General features: G+C 34.6%; 1 protein-coding gene across 2 annotated transcripts in view; it reads left to right on the top strand.

Annotated features, from left to right (window-relative positions):
- The first annotated feature begins 360 nt into the window (after positions 1-360).
- STK17B (serine/threonine kinase 17b) overlaps positions 361-22,073 on the top strand; it is a 32,268-nt gene continuing 10,555 nt past the window's right edge. For both annotated transcript variants that reach the window (XR_005020631.1, XM_036858191.1), the window contains exons 1-4: positions 361-641; positions 736-1,328; positions 10,681-10,846; positions 16,073-16,285. Coding sequence is in view for 1 of the 2 variants with exons in the window: in XM_036858191.1 (XP_036714086.1) it covers positions 10,725-10,846; positions 16,073-16,285 (335 nt within the window). In the remaining variant the exon portion in view is untranslated. The remainder of the gene's footprint in view (positions 642-735; positions 1,329-10,680; positions 10,847-16,072; positions 16,286-22,073) is intronic.

The raw sequence follows: 22,073 nt of genomic DNA, 5'->3' as shown, positions 1-22,073 counted from the left end.
TTAGACGGATGGAAGCAATACTCTCCAAGTGACAAGGTTTAAGGACTAGACACATTAAACTGGGATGAGTTAGTTAAGTAACAGCAAGGAGACGAGTAGATGACTGTGAGGCATTTTATGCACTTATCTTGGGAAACATACAGTACGGAAGAGCAAATGGACGGCTTGATGGGAATTTGCTCGGCTTACTGGGATAGAACAAGAAAATCTCCTCTTTAAATGTTGACTGAGTGTTGAAGTCTTTTGAAAGAGAACGATTCCCCTCCCAATATATTTTCTCAATAGTCTTCTACAATTACTGTAAATATACTTTGCAACCAACCCTAGATTATATAAAACAAACAAAAAACCCGCAATTGTGTCTTGCACAGGACTTTCAAATTTTTCATTCTCTTGAAGAGATAACAGATCCTGAGTAGCTTGCTGAGGAGCTTTCATCTTTTGCCTTAGTACCCTATATGCAAAAACAGCAATTCATCTTATTTGGACTCTCCCTTCACTGCCTTCAACCATGCCTCAGAAGGACTCAGTTCGCTGGAGCGGACTTTAGCGGTGGGGCCCAAGTTCCATAAATCCCCCAGCGATGTTGATGCTTGCCAAGTTAGAGCGAACTGGACTCTCCACTGGCCGAGTGTGTTCAGGTGATAAGACGACCGGGAAGAGTCAGAAAACAGGCACAGAAGTTTGGGAATGAGTCAGAAGCAGCGACTAACTTTCCTTCTTCCCTCTCCCCAGTCTCAGATATTCACACCGCGTGGACTGCCACTCGGAAGGCCGGGATGCACTAGCTCGGAGTCACAGCCCCATGCACAGTCAGGCTGGCGCCCTCCTCACTCCTTTCTCGCAGCAATTACGAGAGCGCGCCCCACCTGCTCTGCAGCTCCGCCCAGCTTCCGACCGCCGGGCGGCGGCCGCACCCCCTCACCACTGAGCCCCGCCTCGCAGCACGCGCCGCTGGCCGGCGCCCCGCCCTCTCCTCACGTGACAGCCCAGCCCTCCATGCACGCTCGGATTGGCTCTCGCGACCGGGGGGGTGGGTTCTAGCCTACAGCTCTGCCCCGCAACGCGGCTGCAGTTTTCAAACCTCAACTGTAACCTCCCGTCACCGTCTTTGCTGCCGTAGCCGGGAGCCACCTCACGGGGAGGTCAGGTCACAACTGTTGGCCGTTGTCCAGAAGAGTAAAAGTGGGTCCTGCCACGCTCGGAGCTACCCGGCAACTCACGGAGCTAGAGCTGGAGAACGCGTCTTGTCGTGCCCACCTGCGTGGGGCGGGACTGGAGCCCCCTTGGAGGGGGCAGCCTCGGGAGAACCTGCTGCTGCCTGAGCGGTCAGTGTCTTCCGCCTCGCGCGTCCGCGGTCCTGCCGGGATTGGCGGGTGGGCTCGGGGCTGCGACTCCAAACCCCTGAACCAGCCCCCTTTACCCGTGGAAAGGAGACCCAGAACGTGGGAGGGGTCCCGAGGAGGGATCCAGGCGGTGTGGGCGGATCCGGGGTCCCCTCTGACCCCCGGCCTGGGGAAGATGGGCTCAGACACCGCCGCCCCCAGGTGGCCCGACTGCTCCGAATCCCTCGCCGCATTCCGGCTGGAGTCCTGCTTCACTGGTTCCCTCGGGTTCGGCGCTGGGAGCGGCGGCTGGTCCTCCCAATACCCTTCTCAGCCCGGTGAGCGCGCGCGGGCGCGCGCGCGCGTGTGTGTATGTGTCTGTTTGTCTGACTCTGTGTGTGCGCGCCGTCGCCTGGCCGGCACGGACTCTCCCTGGGTCGCGTCCCGCGGGGGCCCTCTTCGCGACCGGCTCGATCGCGACCCTTCCACGTCTCGTCAACGTGGTCCCTTCAGGACCCTGCCGAGTTCACAGCTGTGGTGTAGGCACAGGACGTGTTCACATCTGGACTCGTGGACACGTCCTGCTCACAGCTGTCTTTCGTCTGGAGAGAAGTTTGTGCTCATCTTGTGGGGGATTTTCAGTTACTACTTGTGAACAGTTTTTTAAAGTCAGTGAATAGAGAAGTCGAGTTGCAGTTGTTTCTGTGATTTCCAGCGATCTGGTTTTATTTTGACGCCATGTAAACCGCAAAGGGTACACGACCCATCCTCAAACTATACAACTACGTGACGGCTACGATTTTGACATTTACCCAGCTCTTTGTTTTAGTGTAGGGAAAAGCTCTTCATTTGAATTCCCTTCGAGGGGCAAGTAGAGACGAAGTTGAAAGAGACTTTATGGGCAGCTGGTAGCTGATGTTCGTTCTTCCTCTGTCTGTGATGGGACTAGAGGCCCTCCAACATCAATTTGCAAATTGAAATTAAGGAAAAGAAAACATTTTAAAGCCACATGCTGATCAGAATTCAATTATATTAGGTCTGTGTGTCACATTCACTGATTGTTTTGCCAACGTAATGTTTACATCCCTGGTACTGATGATAAGCAGTGATGTTTGATATGGTGTCACCCCTTTAGGTTCTCAAGCCTTTGAGAATGTGCCCTGAGACAGCATAGTCTACTGAGATGATTGGGCAATTGGCAGCAAATGTACCCTGGCATTTTGAGCCCGGGAGCACAATTTTATTAAAGGAAAAGATGATAAACCTACTTTGTCATTGATTCACCATTTTATAGTTTTATAGTAAACTGTCCAGAAGTAGTTTTCAACAACTTCCAGAATGTTTGTTTTATAAATGTTAAACTACATACCCGTAAAATGGTGTGTTTTTGAAAAAGCTAGTCCATAGAAGCAGTGTCCTAGTTTAAGACCTCTCTTCTTCCCCCTTCATCCTCCTCTGAGCAGATGTTCAGTTTTTTAAAGTTTTTCTTATATTTTAATAACTGAAGTTGTTAATAGCTGCTTTATTTTTGAGGTACATATCATACATTTTACATCATTTTTCTAAATTATGGATCTGAAATTGAAGTGAAATGTATTTACATGACAATATATTCAAGTTTTAAAAGTAAAAGTTGTGTTATTGAAGGCCTTTCATTTTTGTGTGTGGACAGAATGGTTGTAGTTTCTCTTGGGCTCATTGAATACTGAATTACAATTTGGTTAAGATAGAATCAGTTTTTAGGAACGTTGGGACTTGACTAATTGATCACTGTGTCAGCATATTAATAGCAAAGCTGAAGAAGGTACAGGCATTTTATGGCATGTTTCCAATTTTATCTTTAGACTTGCACTGACAGTGTTTTACTGGTGTTAAGTAAACATTTAAATATGTTTTAAAAGCTTTGTTTTTGAAGCTGTTTGATAATTATAAGAGAGAATTTACTTATCAAAATTTCCCTGTTTTTCTCTTAGAGACCTAATTTAAAACCCAGGAATCAAGGAAATCGATTGCTGACACTTTCACTTAATCCTAAAATTGTCTTACAGTTGCACGTATATTATATTGCGGTGCATATTTCCTGTAAAAAAATTGGCAGCTAAGTAGGACAGTGCTTCTAGAGGTACTGCTTTTAAAGGATTTTGATTAATTTTTTTTTTTAAAGAATTCTTTGTGTTCTGTGGGTATTGATTGTGTCAAAAACATTAAGTCATTTATGTACTTACTTTCCACTTGTGAAAACTTTAAATGTTTTAGTTATTTTAATTTTCCACAATATTGATGACAAAATTCAATGATTTTTTTTAAAGATTTTTTTTTTTTTTTAATGTGGACCATTTTTAAAGTGTTTATTGAATTTGTTACAATATTGCTTCTGTTTTACGTTTTTTGGGTTTTTGTTTTTTGGGCCACGAGGCATGTGGGATCTTAGCTCCCAGACCAGGGATCGAACCCACACCCCCTGCATATTGGAAGGCGAAGTCTTAACCACTGGACCAACAGGGACATCTCTCAATGATTTTGTTTTTAAGTATTTTATATTCTATGATAGACTATTATCAAAGGGTATTTCTTTGATAATAGACAAATATTTATTATCATAATAGACATTAATAGATGATAGACAAATAATTAACAAAGGTACTTAGGAATTAAGTCACATATTTTTATATAAATATGTTGTGACAAATGTAAGTTTCAAGACATACTTTGTTCATTTTTTATTTCTTTAATTTATCCTTTTTCCCCCAAATATATTTAACCTTGAACTTCAGTGCCACTTTAAACATCTAAAGTAGTCAGTTTCTTTTAACATTTATATGCAACACGTCGTTGCACCCTGGACCCTTTGCAACTTCTTCAAAAGAGGGAATAGTTATACTTGAAGCATTTAAAAATCTTAATATTAACAGTGAGATGATAGTTTCATCTGTAATCCGAGGATCATATTCCATTTTGCATTGTAATACTTACTGAATAAACAGTACTTCAGAGATGCTGTAAGTAAACAGTGCTTTATTTTACAACAGAAACTTAATTTTCCATCTGATGAATGACAAGCACTGTATGTTTGTTGGCCCACTATATTTCCGTTTTCAACATCTTTCCATCCTGGTCCATAATTATAGGGTTTAATTCTCCTTCTGAAGGTAGAAGAGACAGCACCTGGCCTTACCTATCATGGCACAGAATCAGGCCTGGGGTCATTACCTGGGACTTTAGCCCTTGGATAGTATATACTAGACTGGTTAGACTAGAGTCAGTTAGCTGGCTTCCTGTTGTGATTTTCAAAGGATTAAATTCTTGAATTATGCTTTCTATTCAATCTTAAAAGGGCAAACAAACCTGTTAGTAGAATACATATAAGGAACGGTCTCTTCCTTGAAATTGAAAATCATCATCATCCCTTTCCCTACACAAATACCTTTGCTTCTGATCACTGACTAATTAAAAATGGATCCTAATGCCACACTAGCAGAAAGTTCTTCCTTTATTTTGATGGATTCTAGATAAATAAATCTCCAGTTCCTCTGTTTCCTAGGGAAAACTTGGTAGCTATAAATGCTAATGTAGAAAGAAAAAGTTATTTCCCTGTCGTCTTGTGCCTTACTTTGCTTTCCATTGCCTTTCAAATTTACTTCATGAAGATCTTGATTTATCAGTCCTTGGCAGGACAAGTATCTGGATTTCCTGATTGAGGCAGCTCTTAAAATATTGATATTCTTAGCTGAAGTAGGTATAGTAACATGTGGCCACCTAGTTTGCAAAGATAGGTAAACACAAAATAAATGGCCCGTTGGTATTGTATTAAAATATATGATATTATAATTTTATCCATGTTTCCAGACTATGACTATCCTGTTTAGAACTGAAGTTCTCTGATAGCAATTTAAAATATTTCTTATTTTATTTAGCCAAATACTGAATTAAGCAGAGATTAGCTGCATTTGAAGCTCCAATATGATAATTTCAAGATGGATCTCAAGTTCTGCTAAACCCTTGAAGATATGAGATGTACCTAAAAATTCTTCTTGCTATATTTCATAATTCTTAACAATTCAGTTCATCAGACATTTAAAAAAAATTCCTACCAGGTGCCAGACACCATGCTGGGAGTTTAGGCATGAAAGCAAATGGTTGCAACCCTTCAGACACTAAATATAATTGCAGTCTAACATGTTACATGTTGAGGTAAGGAGGTATGTCAAGGTTCCTCCTATTTGGAGCATAAAGGACAGGCATTAAAGGCAACCTGTGGGTTTTAGGCAAAGCTTCCTGGGGGAGATGACATTCTTTGTTGAGGTAAGAAGGATGCATACGAAGAGTTTTTGCATTTAAAGAAAAGTAGAAAGGATGTTCAGACAGAAGAGTATAAGAGAGGTGTGGAGGCAAAAGATGAGCTACAAGTGTGGCAGGAAATGAAGCTGGTGCGTACCTGGCCTCAAAGGCTTTTGTGTGCATGCTATAAGGACTTGAACTTGTAGGTACTGGGAAGCTAATGCAAGGATCAGAGCAGATAATTTAATTCTCTAGATGTTCTTATTTAGTGTTATATGATGTATTCTATTTTATAAAACACTTTTATGTGATAACTTTGAAATGAATATCGTGATGAATATTTTTAAATAGAGCTATTTAGAGGTTTATAGGGACTGTTTGTCTTACTTTTGATCACGTCACGTCACATTTGCTTTCTCCCTTCGAGTAAATTAAGGCCCAGATCAAGCCTAACATTTCCTTTTTTCCTTCCTTCACTGATCCATATCTGAATTCTTATTGTGATTATTGTAATGGGAGTTAATGAAAAAAAAACTTTGCAAATAAACTTGAGGCGCCATTTTTCCTAGTATTGATAGTATTGTGTAATTGGAAGCTTAATTGTATCTTGCCTTCTTCTATTATCCTCTTACTGTTTTTAGTGCCTGATTGTGTCTATAATTGTGTACCTACTCATGTGTGCGCACACACACACACAAATTTACGTACTAAGTCCCTTGAGATTTTTTATTAGTATAGCCTAATAGTGTTATGAGATGAATTTCAAATGGAGTGAGACCTATTGGTAATTTAGAATCAGTTATAGGTCTGTGAATTATGGTAGAAAACAAGAAAAGGTCTGTGATTGTTGGAGTTAAAGAGAATTCAGTGGGAAGTTTAGGAAGATGCAAGGAAAGACAGCTGATTGACAACCTTCTTGTGCCCAAGGATTAAATCTTATATGAAGGGCAGCAAGCTGTTTGTGGAGGGATTGGTGGACAAAGGTGACATTCTTGCTCCGCTATATGCAAAATTGGCCAAAGGAGAGGAAATAGAAAAAATATCTAGGCTGTGGCAACTGGTGCAAGTGCAGTAAATAGAAGGAAGCTACACTTAAGGGATGCTATATGGATCCCTAAGGCAGTTTGTAATATAGGTACGTTTGCAATAAGTAGATAAGCTTAAAGTTCAACCTTCAGAAATGTGCTTTTCCTTTTTTCTGAGACATGGCTTGTGTTTCCAGCGTATTCAGAGACAGAGTAAAATATATCACAATTCAGAAAATGATTTTTGTACTAACATGTATTTTAAAAACTGCTGATTACCCAGTGCTGTTTTCAGCTGCATTTATAATCATACAAATACACAAATACCATGGTACATTCTACCATTATGATGACCAACAGTACATGTGAGGGGAGGAAAATTTGTTAGGTAAAAAAATTAAACACAAGCCAATGTCTAGTATTAGGAAATGCTATTAAGTAGCTTGATTAATAGGCCCTGTTTGTATTAACACTATTTATTTCAATCCTTTTTTTAAAAAAGGTAAGTTTTTTTTTTCCTTCTAATATAACTGAATAGGTATTACAAAACTTAATACCTATTAGTATTATATTTTGGATATCACATTTTGGATTTTTTTTTTGGAGGGATCCCGGGATGAATCTGGATTTTCACCAAGTGATATCATAATAAAGGCATATGCCTTAAGGTTACAAATTATTATTCATTATATAGAATTATAACTATAACATTAATTCAGAATTTATGAAATTGTTCTTTCTATGCAGTATTAAACAAGGTATTAATTCTTGCTTAGTATTTACCCTAAATGCTTATATGGTCTTTGCATAAGAACAGACCTGTTATTTGGATAATGAACACTATATGCTCTAAATAAATGCAGAGAAAACGTTGAGGCCTTAAGAAACCTGAGCAATAATGGCTCATGAACTTCCAGCCAAGTAACACTTAATGTGTAAAGAGATATGTTTTGCTGTTAAAAATGGATAAGTTTCTGCGTTTAGAGTCTAGTCATATATATTCAAAGCCATCTTTTTTACCCAAAGGCATTTATTAGTTTTTGTCTGTACCTGCTTGGTGTAGATAACTTAAACACAGGAAAGTATAAATACTGCCATAATCTCACCACCCAAAGATAACCACTGTTAATATGTTGCCATAGTTTTCCAGTATTTTCCTCTATTTGCTTTTATATTTAACAAAATTATGTAACATATATCAAAAATTATATATAACAAATACATATACTTTATATGACAAAATTATCATACTGTAGGTAAAGTTTTGTCTTCCTTTTTTCATTTAGTATTATATGAGTCAAAAATATTCTTTGAAAGCACAATTTTTATTAGGTATATAATATCCTATTATTTAGGTATATTTAGCCATTTCTCTATTGTTGGACTTTGGGATTCATTCATTCTACAAGCTTTTTATTTTTTTAACTATTATAAATCATGCTTCATTAAACATAAGTCTTTGACTATATCTAAGATCCATATTGATTCTTTTGAAACTTGAGAGCAGAAAATAATTATTTATAAAATATATCTCCATTCTACTAGATTGTTATGAATAGATCACTTTTTAGCTGATATATTACAGCATGAGATAAACATCTTAGATTCTAGAATCTAGATGAGGTGAACATCTTAGAATCAAGAGCCTGTACTCTCTCTATATGAGTGAATTTGACATGTTCTTGTGCTCATGTTTCCTAAGGCCTGATTTGGAACCATGTTGGGAATGTAGCCCAATTTGTATCTATAATACAGGTATATCCCTTCTTTCTATATATATGCTAATAACATAAATGAGGTCATAAGCATGCAAATTCATAGACTTAAATTTAGGGAAAAAAATCTTAAAAGTCCAAAGATGACCTGAAGAAAAAAAGGTTGAGCACAGAAATTGATTTTTCAGAGAAGAATACGTGACCAATGAAACTGAGTGCCATCAGAACTAAAAGTATACAAATAGTTCATCAAAACAGAATAAAAAGACAGAATTTAAGAGTTGAGTTTAAGCTAACTTGGGGTGAGAGTTTTGTATATGGAAATATAGGGTACAGCTATTCAAAAATGGCAGAGGACTATGTGGAGAGTATCTTTCATTAGAATATTAACAGTATTTATTTACTGAACAATCATGATATGCTTTCATGGCTAGCACTGGACCAGTGTGATTCTACATGAGTTCATCATATTTTAATTTTTAATATTTAGAGCACTGCAAGATACATTCTATAATTCATCCATACTTTAGGGGCAGCAGAATTGAAGCTGTCCTCACTAGTAATCACAGAAATGCAAACTAAACCACAAAACTGTCTGAATGGGGCAAATGTTGGCAAGGAGATGATAAGCTCTCCTACCCAGTGCTAGTGGGATGGAAAGAAGGGACCGACTCTGTGTCTATGTTGCCTTATTTATTTTTAATTTAAACAAAATGTGGCAAAGTAATAAGATTGAAAACCCCAAGTGTTTGTTATGTTTGTATCCCTTCCTACACATTTGAAATATTTCTTTCTTTTTTAAAGTAGCTGTATTACTTTGCTAGGCTGTCATAACAAAGTACTGTACATCGGGTGACTTAAGCAATAGTAATTTATTTTCTTACAATTCTGGAGAGTAGAATTTTGGGATCAAGGTGTCAGCAGGGCTGGTTTCTTCTGAGGCCTTTCTCTTTGGCTTGCGGATGGGCTTCTCCCTATGTTTTCACATGATCTTCCCTCTACGTGTTTCTGTATCCTAATCTCATTTTTTTCATAAGGCCACCTGTCCTCTTGGATTAGGGCACACCCTAATGACCTCATTTTAATTTAATTACCCTTTCTCCAAATACAGTCACTTTCTGAGGTACTAGGGGGTTAGGACTTCAACATATGAATTTTGAGGGAAGGGACATAATTCACACCATAACATTAGCAAAGTTAAATGTCTCATAGCTGGTATGATGGATAAATGGGATTCAGACCCAGATGTGATTCAGTCCAAATGTTATTTTCAGAATTCTACACTGCTACTTTTGGAATACTAGAGATGTACCTCAAAACTAGTTAGGGCTTTGTTTTTTCAAAGGACACAGAAACTGAAAACACTCCCCTCTAATCATACTGCGTACTTGCTAAGTTGAATATAGGTGACATTTGAATTTAGGAAGATAAAGAAAAGAACATGTCAAGTAGGAAATAAGGGGAGGAAAAATGTGTCAGAGAAGGAACAGAAGCTTAGGGGGTTCTTATAAGAGGGTGCTAGAAGAATAATACTGGATTTCTTATTAGATAGGCATAGCAGAAAAGTCAGGCATATCTTAAAATATATAGTCTGCTGTTATTATATGAATTCAATTAATATGAAATAGTAGTTTTAATGTTAAAACTGAATACTCATAAATATCATAAAGTTCCAGATAAATATGAGCTTCAGTTACAGATTAGAACTCTAGAATAAGGCTTTATATGTGGTCACTCACTCATCCAACAAAATTATAGAGCTCTTCATGCATAGCAGGCTCTGTGCTATGTTCTGCCTCTAAGGCCTATGAAACAAGTCCATTTCTTGTAGTCATTCACATGTCAGTAACATAACTCACAACATGTGATTTTACCGTCAGATTTGTTTGGCCATGTGAAATTAAATATAAAATGAATAATCATTACTGTGCTGTGTTAAATTATCTTGTTATGTGAAGATATAACTTTAAAGAATGAGAGTTTAAAAATGAAATTGAATGATTGTTTGTATTACAATTTTATTTTAACTGTTTTTTTAAGAATTTGGGAGGTCTTACAGGATTTTTCAATAGTTTTATTCTGAAATGAAGTCAGTAACTTAGTTCAGGTACCATAGAGGTGATACCAGTTTATGTGTATGCTTTTTGTTTTTCTTCCTTCTGGGTAGAATATGCTCTTAAATCGTCTTTCTTTCTTTTTTCTTCTTTTTTTTTTGGTTGTATCTTATAGCTATATTTGGAGCTGTACAATATAACGCACATCCTATCTGAGATAACATCTTTTTTTTTTCTTAATTGCATTTAAGTTATATCCTGCATCTTCTCTTTTTTTAAATAGGTGAAAATAAGTGACTGAAGAAGCCTACCTGAGAGTCATCTAACATGTCGAGGAGAAGATTTGAGTGTCGAAGTATTTCAGGCTTGCTAACTACAACTCCTCAAACTCCAATTAAAATGGAAAACTTTAATAATTTTTATACACTTACATCCAAAGAGCTAGGAAGGTAAGGAAACTTTTGATGTGTATGTGTTTAAATTCACATTTAGGATTTCTGTGTCTATACTTTCATAAAACTCACTTGATTATTATTTCGCAATGATTAGAAAGAAAAGTCCTCATCTCTGCTGATGTTATACAGAGTTTAGTCTTAACTGACTTGGAACTCAAATCCGTGGAGGGTTAGTGAGCATATGTGATACATCCCACCTCGCTTCAGAGCCCATGGTAGGAAGTCAGGGTTCTTACTTGAGGCTGTGCATGGGAAGAGGCAGCTTAGCACAGTGGACTGCCACATCCAAGTTTGGGCTCCGCCATTTACTATTTAACCTCAATTAAATTACTGTACCTCTTGGTTCTGTAGTTTCCTCATCTGAGAACCAGGGATGAAGATAATTGTTATCTATTTTATATGGTTGTTGTAAGGATTAAACTAGTTAATATTTGTAAAGTATTTAGTAGAATGCCATAGAAGTTTTTGTTGAATAAAAAAATTTTTAATTCTTAGGATATTGTGCTGGGCTAAAAAAAATAAACATGGAGATTCTCCTTCTCTTTTCTAAACAAAATGAATTGACTCATATTTGATAGTATAATTCTGTATGACAAACAATGCATGTACTGTAAGTAAAACCTGTATTTATACTGATACTAATCTGTTTGGTTTAACGAAGGTGTAAATTCCTTATGACCAAGGAGTGAACTGAGATTATGAGACCATTTAGCGCTACCATTTTAATATATATGAAAGTTACAAAAGATATACCAAATAATTTGTTATATATTCAGCATTTTGAGCTTTAAATTAAAAACACTTAACAAAGGGTGGGAGGATGGTGATCATTTTCTGTCTTCCGTTTGATCTTTACATTAAAATGGTAAAAGTCCGTGTTTGTATTGATAGATGCACAGTAAAATAGCGTGAATGATTTTTTATCTTTGAAAATCTCAGTGTGAAAACAAAAATTGACTGAACCATGGCAAGTAATTCTATTCTTGGTGGTCTTTTATGTCAAGGATAAAGGCTAGTCCTGGCTTTTTCACTTGTCAGATATTGGATGCAGTCTTTCTTTTGCAGAATAAGGGTGATAATATCTACCTCATCAGACTAAGAACTAAATGTGAAAGCATATTTCAGTATTCATGTCATATTTATTTAATTTTGTGTGCAAAATATTTGGGTCTTCTAATGGTTTATTTTTTTTATAAAATATAGTTTCAAAACCCTTTCAGAATGTTTTCAAGAAATAGTTTAGTTCTAAATCTATATTATTTCTCTTTGCATTATGCAGGAAAGAGTAAGTGTTCTTTTAGTTGTATCTCACTATTCATTAAATAGTCATAGAATCTTTACATTAGAAGGACTTCGGTGGTCAGTGGCCTTCTAATATAATTTTTTTATACAGTGCAGCAGTCTTTTCTAAAATTTTCCTGACAAGTTTTTACCCAGCCTCAATTTGAATGCTTCAGTGATACGGAACTCACTACCTCAGAATGGTCTGTTCCATTTTGTGGGCACCTCTTGGGCACAGAGTTCTGTTTTCTATTCTGCTAACCTCTACCCACTATACATAGTTCTCCTTTTGTAGCTGCATATAATGTCCGTGTAAAAACCCTTCAGAGATTTGAATATAGCAAAATGTTGCCAGTTTCCTTAAATGGTCATCTTATGACCTGATTTTCAGACAGCCTTCCTTGATCCAGTTATCCTCTTCTGGACCACTTTGTATTTTTTCCATCATCAGTTTTAAAATGAGAAAGTCTAGAATGGACACAATATTGTCAATATCTCATCATCTAGAATACAACAAAACTTTATTGAGATAGCCTGTCGGAGCTAGAAAGACTAATTTTTTTTCTTTGAGGGTTTTGGAGAACTTAAACTTCGAGAACAATATTAATAATTCTAAGTTGTTTTGTAAATGGGGTGCCATCATAAATCACAGTCATAAACTTGACTCAGTATACAACATGTTAGAGAAAAAATTCATGGTAGAATCTGGTGAAAACAAATTCAGATGGCTAGTATTTCATCTTCTAATACCTTCATGAAAGAGACCTAACTTTTTTCTTTTAATTGATATGGGCTAATGAGTTACATGGTAAATATTGATGTGTCTAATTAGTAAACCTTGATAAATTGGAAATCGTGCCCTTTCATCTGCCATGAACTTGCTTTAAATTCTTTCAGTATTTTACCAATTTTGATATTATCCCATACTTTTGCAAAGTGAAAATTAGGATCATAATCTTGTTTCTTCTGAGGCTCGTACATTTTGAAGCATACAAACATATAATTCTAGCATGTGGTGATTACAAAATTACCTTTATAAATCAGTTTTTTAATTAATTTTAAGATGTTAGTGTTTCAGAATTTATTTTTCTTCAGAAAATTAGAAGAAAATATGTAAAAGTTAACAGTTCATTTTTGATTGTTCTCAAAAAACTTTGCATTGTTCCTGTTTTTTAACATGTTGGTTAAGTTTTTTCCACCCCTCCCCCAACTGAATCAAGGTTTCATAGGACTTCTTGTGGTTAGAAGGGTGAGGCAGATGCAAAAATAAACGTCAGCTTCCTTTGTGGCTTACCCTCCCCCATCCTTTCACATTTTATTGTCTATTCTAGAATGTAGAAGGGTAACTAACAAGGCCTTTTAGCTGCTGGGAAATCTAGACAGCCTTGCCTTTTTAGGTTATGAATTAAGTACTATTGTTAAGGGTTCTAAATTTTCTTAAATGTTTCTGTTAAATTTGATATAGGAACATTATGTATTAAATATTATTTTTGATACTTCTAAATGACAATTAGCATTTTAGAATGGAAAACGAATACTTGCTTTTTTTCCCTAAGTCATCTGATAATTATGGTAAAAAGGTTTACCTTATTTAATAGTACATAAATGAATATGTATGTAAAATTTTATTTGAGTCTCAAATAAGCTTTAAAAATGTAAATGCTTTAAGTACAGTATACAAAATAGCACAATGTATGGTACTATAGTAGGTTCATAACTCTTGCATTCATTCAACAGATATTCAGTTCCTATTATGTGTTAGTTAGCGAAGTGTAGATTTTATAATTACTGTAGTAATTAGGACAGATAGGGTTTCTGCCCTCATGGAGCTTTTACTTAGTGGTGAACATTGGCAAATTATTACCAGTATCATTTGGCCATCTTTGCTTTGCATTAATGAGTACTATACTTGTAAGCCTCATGAGAATACCTGAAACAATTAGGTAAAAGTGTTATTATTTAATTTTGCTCTTTGTTCCTGAGAAAATTCTGGCTTATAGATATAATTGTAAAATTACAGCAGAACTTAATTGTCACAATTGGTACTATAAAGTTTTTCAGGTGGACAGATTTCTTGGCTAACTAGTTTGTTTCCTAAGATTTACAAGGTGAATTTCTTCATAAAACTCAAAGTTTCCTTTTTGCTTTAGACAAATTTTCACTTCTAAATCTAAGTAAGAGTTGGCAAAAGTGAATTTACCTCTTTAAAAAAAACTATCTTAAAGGGAGGAATTGTTTTGTAATGGTAAGAACAGAAAGCTAGGATTTCACATTCCACAATTTAAGTCGTGGTACTCCATTTCCATATATGACCTTTCATGAGTCATTTACTCTTAGTTTGACTCAGTTTATCCAGTATAAAATCTATAAAACATGGGCAGTTTGAGTATAAAACAAAGGGACTGATTAACTTTTTTTGTGTGCTCATTAAAATGCGTTGATTTGTATTCCTTTTGTATATAGTAAGAAAATATAATTTAAATTAAGCATTCTCAAATCTTAAATGAAAAGTTCTATCAAAAAATCAAGTTTGTGCATACAAATTTTTTGAGTTGATATTTATTTTGATAAATGTAAAAGAATCAAATTATAGCTTGGCCACTTTTTTTAAAAAATAGTTTTTTGCATTAGTAACTATACCTTCTCAGGTTGGCTTCCAGTGCTTTTCATTGGCACCAATTTTGAGGAAATTTGGGATATAAAGAGTAGGGATCTTTGTCATCCTGCCGCTTGAGAATAGCAAGTAAAAATACAGTCAAGCTATTTATTGTCCCCGACTCCCACCCCAAATCCCAAGTGTATTAAAGATAGGTTTTTATTTATACCTGATTTGTTAGTATCCAGTGAGTCATTTGAGCCTTAGGATAGAAGGTGTTAATTTTGGATCCCCTGGACCAGGCTTAGGAAGTTTATGGATGGTCTTCGAAATCTGAAAACCTTCTGTAATTATATGTAAAACTTTCTATATAAGGGCATGTGTGCATTTTTCTGGGTAGGTAGTCAATAGCTTTTATTAGTTTCTTAAAATAATCTGACTCAAAGTAGCTTAGGTCTTTGAGAAACTAAATTTTGGGTGACTATAGTCTTAGAATACATCATTTGCCAGTCTTTTAAAATTTTGGCTGAAATGTTGAGCACTGTTATTGGAAAGAGCTAAAACGTGTTTATTCCTAAAATGATAAACATGACCTTAATGGTGTGTTTGTACGTAGCTACTGATAACCATGAATGTTCTTACTTGATCATGAAGTGTCTTTGGATACTCTCCGTAAGATGTATATACCTTTGGTATCTGTTACAAGCTTCATGGTACTGAGCAATACTAAGAGATACTCTGGTAGAACAATTGACAAATTGTGATAGAAAGCTTCAAAGCTTGTTAAAAGTGATGTTGAAAGGCAAAATGATTACACTAATAAAAGTAAATAAGTCAAATACCCATTTTTGCATTTAATTTTTTTCATTTGAAGGAAAGCTAAAACTTTTCGTAGAGGGTTAATGTGAAACTCTTGGTCTTTGAAAATAGACCAAGATACGTATATTCTCTGGAGTCTGCCAAACAGAATAATATTTATTATGTAGGATTGTTGTGATACTTAAACACAATAATTTATATCAAGAGTATGGCATGGAGTTGGTAGGCAAATGAGATCTCCCCCTACAATGGTAATGTATCATATTAATGATATAATAGTAAAGAACAAATATAATTGTCCTACCTTGTTATTACATTTGCCATTTATATTTTCATGTGATAGTACTATAAATTTTATAAAAATACATGCAGTAGTTGATTAGGTTAAGAGAACAAAGATAAATTCCTGATGACACGAATATTTGAAAGGATTGACAAAGTTGGAGATATAACAGTATCTGTGTTATACTAATATTGTTCTCTATGGAAAAGTTAAAATTGATTGTCCTCACTTTTGCCCCCAGAGGAAAATTTGCTGTGGTTAGACAATGTATATCAAAATCTACTGGTCAAGAATATGCTGCAAAATTTCTGAAAAAGAGAAGAAGAGGGCAGGATTGTCGAGCAGAGATTCTACATGAGATTGCAGTACTTGAATTGGCAAAGTCCTGTCCCCATGTAATTAATCTTCATGAAGTCTATGAAAATACAAGTGAAATCATTTTGATATTGGAACAGTAAGTATACATTTTTAAAAACTGAAGTAAATTTATAGTACCTATTTTAATTGTTGGATAATAAGGTTGCTTGAAATGTCAAGAACAAGAATGATAAAAGTAAGACAAGAACTTGTAAAGATTCCTGTTGATAAAATATTAGAGGAACATAGTGTATATTTATATGTTTTCACAAAACTTAATGTGCAGCCTCACACACATACTCAAAAACTAATTAAACAGCATTCAATAAACAAATGACAATACCATGTTTGCAGAATATGGTGAAATGAGTATACTTTCATTGCTAATGGCACAGAAAATTGATGAGGTTTTCTGCAAAACAATCTGGTGGGCAAATAGGATTGAAATAATTTGTATATTCAGTTATTTGAAAAGCACATCCAAGGAAGTGACCCAAGGAGAATAAAAAGGTAAACTTGCATGAATGAAAGGTAAACCACATAGTTTGTTAAAAAAAAACACATGTGTTTAGTATGTGTGATGTGCAAAACACTATGTTAGGAATTATAGCAATAAGAAAAAAAATATATCTCGTCCCACAAGTCAGTGAAAAGTTGAAAACACCTAGATTTCAATAATTTGTCAAGTCGGGATAGAATATGGTTAAACTAACTGGCTTGTTAACCAATATGTTGACATGTTACTCTAAAACAGTGTTTTTATTGATGTGTTACTCTAAAATGTGACGGTCTGACACATTTATTATAATTATGTAAAATGTGTATCTGAACATCTGCAACAATTAGAAGAGACCAGCTAAGTTTATGTTTAGTGTACTTTAGATTCTGATAGTTTATTACAAAATAGTTTTTATAAAAAAAACTAGAGATGTGTTTTAGCAAAAAAAAATTATAAATATAGTAATTCTTTTTAGTAGCTAACCTGCATTATTGCCTTTTTGAATTTAAAAGTGTATTAGTCAAATTTTAGGGTTCAGTTATTTTAAGGGATGAATAGTTTTGCTTATATATTTATTTAAAATCTAAATATTTTTGTACCAGGAAAGATGATTGCCTAGAGTGAACTTGTAAATGAAAATGCTTATTTTGCAAAATGCTAAACCTACAAATAGTTTGTTTAAGAATGAATACTATGTATATCTCCCAGAACAGCAACATACCAATTACGGTATATTATAGTACCTTCAAAATAAATTAGAATTGCAGAGAAGACTGGGATTCTATCAACAGGATTTCATTTTCATACATTTTTGGATTATTTTTGTCAAATTCTTAAGCTGACCTTTAAAAAGTTATCTACTTGCATGACATCTTCATGTTTGAAGTATGTGAAAAGTAGCTAATATTTTTCAAAAACAGTAATTAATGGAATACTAGGTTTGGAGAGTGAGTATACAATAGGAGCATTGACCACTTTCATGAAATTCTCTCTTGGGGGTGCTCATCCGAATAGCAACAACAAAATACATCAAAAAGTTTTAACACATCTTATGGATGGACCTTGTTCATACTCTGAAAATTAATTCAGATACCCTACCCAGTAAACTGAGTTCTGTAAGGGCTGAACTGTATCTCGTGGCTGAAATGTAGCAAGCAATCAGTAATTGTGAGAGGATAAATATATTTAATTTCTTACCAAAGCAACTAGGACCTATTAAAATTTATTACTATGCGTATTACTTTTGAGGTGGCATTGTCACATCACACAATCTCAACCAAAGGTAAAAATGTTTTGGGCAGGTTTAGCTATGGAAAATAAGGTGGCATAATTTTTTATGTGGTAAAAATAAAACTGGAATCCTTTACTCTAATTACCGTTGCCAATTTGATCTTCTCTTCAAACTAACCTGCATACTCATTTTTCTTCCCTGACTTTTTTATTTGAGAAAAATTTAAATCTACAGAGATGTTGAAAGACTAGTACAATTAACACTCTTATACTCTTTAGCTTGATTCATCGAATGTTGGCCTTTTGCCATATTTGCCAAACTATTTGAAAGTTGTAGGTATCATGATATTTCTTCTTCACTTGCCAGAGTATTTATTCTGAAGAGTAATGGCATTCTTCTACATAACCAATACCAGTATCAAAACTAAGAAAGCTAATATTAATCTGGTACTATCATCAAATATATAGCTCATATTTAAATTTTTTTGGATTATCCCTGAAATGTCTTATGGACCTGTTTTTTTAAAATTCCAGTACAAGAGCCAATCAAGATTCACACATTATATTTGATTGCTAAACTTCTTTAGTCACTTTATTTTTCCTGACATTGTCTTTTTTGGGGGAAATCTGTATCTGTTTTCACATGAAGTATTCTACATCCTGGATTCGTGTGATTGTTTTCTCATGACTAGATTTAAGTTAAATATTTTTGGCAAGGGGACATTGTGGATGATGATGTGTATTTCTTACTGTAACACGTGAGGTAGCAGTTACATTCGGATTGTTCCATTATTGGTTCTTCTAATTAGAATATGGCTAAAGTGGAGTCTGCCAGCCTTCCACACTGTAAGGAACATGTTCCCCTTTAAAATTAATAAGTAACCTATGTGGTAATATTTTAAGACTGTGAATATTCTGTTCTTTAACAGCTTTTTATCTAGTGATTTTGGTAACCATTGATGCTATTCGTTTGAATTATTATAAAAGTATACTACAAAGTCTTATTGTCACCCCTATCCCTTCCACTCTCTTCCCACTCAACCTTATAGGTAACCATATTTATTAGTTTCTGGCTCATTCTTTATGTGTTTCTTCTTGCAAATATAGGCAAATTTGTATATATGTATATTTCCCTTTCTTTCTTACAGAAAAAATAGGATATTATGTATGCCTTTTTGTGCCTTGCTTTTTTTTTCAAATAACATTATGTCCTGGAAATCATTTCATATTCATAGTTCATAGGCACCTTTCTTAATATTATTATTATTATTGCTATTTTTTAAATGCCTGTATAGTTCTCCACTGTATGGTGTACCACTTGTTCTGTCTTCTTTGGATGGCCATCATTTGTGGAGGTATAGTTTTAGTGTAAATTCCTATAAATGTGATTGCAAGGTCAGGGAGTAAATGCCTATGTGCTTGTATTAGATGTTGTCAAATTTCTCTTTATATGGATGGTACATAATTACTTTAAAAAGGTACTCTTTGCTAATTATATGACTCTAACTTAAACCTTCTTTGGGAACTATTAAACTATGTGTTCTGATAGCTCTGTTTTATTTTTGCTTTTGTGTTTTGTTTTGCCTTCACTTAACCTAAACCAATTGTTTGAACCAAATTAACTTGTTTACTTTTGTGAATTAAACTTAACTTCTTGCAGTCAACAGTTTTTAACAATTACTAAGTCTTTCATTTTTATCTTAATACTTAGTCCACAGGAAAGTATTTCATTACCGTTTATAAAGTCTAAATTATTTTTTAGCCCTTTCTTTAACTATTTGAAAAGTCATATAAATACTATTCTGGAGTTAGTATTAGATCTCTTTATAAATTGGGGGAAATTTTTGAGGATAGTTGAGTCAACCCATCCCCACTCTCCGTGAGGCAACAACTTTTCTATAACAAGTGTTTTAAAAGCATTTTTTGATAATTAAATAAAATATATACAAGGTGGTTTTTTTTAAAACTTCTGGAAAGAAGGTGTTATCTAATTGGGCACATTAAGTTTTTAATGCTGAGTTTTGAGCTAACTAAAATTGATTATAAAGAATATGTATAATCTTTAGAAAACATGGGACAAGAACTTTGTCCTAGATATAGCAAAGTTCGATAGGGGAAATTGGATAGGGTAAATATAAGTTTATCAATGAATAGGATAAATATAAGTTTATCAAGTCAATTCTATGAAATTATATGGAAGAGAAATAATAATTTCTTTCTGTCAAGAAATTACCAGCTTATGTTTCCTATTAAATATCTTTAAGTAAATATTATGGACCCAGTAGAAAATTATGAGGACCATAGAAAAACACTTCAACAATAATATATGTTGGGCATTTACTATATGGCAGGCACCATGCTAAGCACTTTATCTATATTTTCATTTGATTTTTAAAATAATCCTCCAAAAAGGGAGATTGGTATTTACTTCACATATTCTAATTTAGAGACAGAAAATACTCTGGCTGGTTTCTTTCCATTCTGAAATTCCATGGGTTTTGTTTCTCCGCATTAGCATTGGAATATAATTTTGAAAGATACTCAATATAAAAAATTTAAAACTACTTCATTTTGATCACTAAAAATAAATACTTAATTTAAAAATCTTTACTATGATTTCCAAAGCTATATGAATAGATTTGTAGTTTATGGATGAGGGAGATATTGCTTTGTTTTACTGAAAATCTTGGCTCTCTAGTACCCAGGGAAATTTATTATTTTGGATAGGAAAATATTCTGATTTTAATCTTTTACATGTTAACTTTATTGTGTTATGGGAGTTCTTCTAAAGGATAATTCTCTACTTCCCTACTAATATCTAAACTGTGCGTTAGAAAGCTGTAAAAGGCAAATGTAGATTTAAGTAGTATATAACACATAGATTTACGTGACAGTGTACACAACACATATACAAATACATAAGCAAAAGAACGTGAATACTCCAAATTTCTAAATTTGTTGGTTGAGTTCCTTCAGGCGGCAAACTCTTCTCAACAGAGAGAGAAAGAGTAGAAATACCTGAATTTACCTTCCAGGGCAATGATAATGATGTAGGTGGCTTCTCTGATTACAGAGATATCTTTTCTTCTCTGTAGTCACCGCTCTGGGTGCCTTGTTTTAACAAAGGGTCTGTTAGTCTGCTACTCCTCACTGCTTCCATTTATGCTTCCAGTTTCCACTAACTTCTGCAGTCTGCTTCTTATGTTATCTGTTCTTCCCCTCCTCTTAACTCCTCATTTTCTATTTACCATAGCTTCTCCTATGGAGAGCTATGGTAAAGAGCTTTCCCTCTTTTGTGGGAAAAATGGCATTCCTACAAAAGACATTGGTCAGCTTGCCAAACTAAAAGGTAGGGACAGTGTGATTGACTGATAATCATAGTGTTTGTTTGATCTTGTTACTGAAATAAACAAACAAGAAACCCTTAGGATACTTTTCCTGGTGTAAAAGTAACACCTATTTATTGTGTTAAATTTAGAAGGTATAGAAAATAGAAGTCATTTGTAAACTGTGGTTACTTTTATGGCATATTCCTGTATTTTAAAATTATTCTTCTTTTTCTGTCTATATATGTATACCTTTAGAAACAAAATTGTGATCTACTAGGTATACTCTATTATAACCCTTTTTTTCACTTAAGAATATGTTATGTGCATTTTTATATGTATAAGTATTTCTAAAAATGAATTTCAATTTAGCAAAGACTTTTAAAATTGCCTTCATAATCAGAGTTTAACAAGAAGCCCCCAAATTCAGAAAGGCTGGATGTTGGCTAGATTTGGAATTAATATTTGTTGGCTCATTATAATAATAGCTAATATTTATTGAATATTTACTATGTGTCAGACACTGTATTAAATACTTACAGATGATCTGCTTTGATGCTTATAACATTTGTTGTACTCAGTACTTTACATGGTTTATCTATTATAATTCTTACAGCAAGCCATTGAAGTAGGAGCTATCATTTTTTGTTATGTATCATTATGTTACAATAGAAGAAACAGAAACACATTTTGTCCCAGTTCAGGTAGCTCATTAGTGGCAGAGTCAAGAGTGGAAGCCAGGCAGTCTTGATTTCAGTAGGCACTTCTATAAGCAACCTGCTGTCCTCTTAGGTCTAGGCACTGGGAAGTGCTTTACATATGTTTTCTTA

Source organism: Balaenoptera musculus, chromosome 7 (genome assembly GCF_009873245.2).
Source record: "Balaenoptera musculus isolate JJ_BM4_2016_0621 chromosome 7, mBalMus1.pri.v3, whole genome shotgun sequence".
NCBI lineage: Eukaryota > Metazoa > Chordata > Mammalia > Artiodactyla > Balaenopteridae > Balaenoptera > Balaenoptera musculus.
Note: the sequence above shows the minus strand (reverse complement) of the source record. Positions and strands in the feature narration are given on the sequence as shown.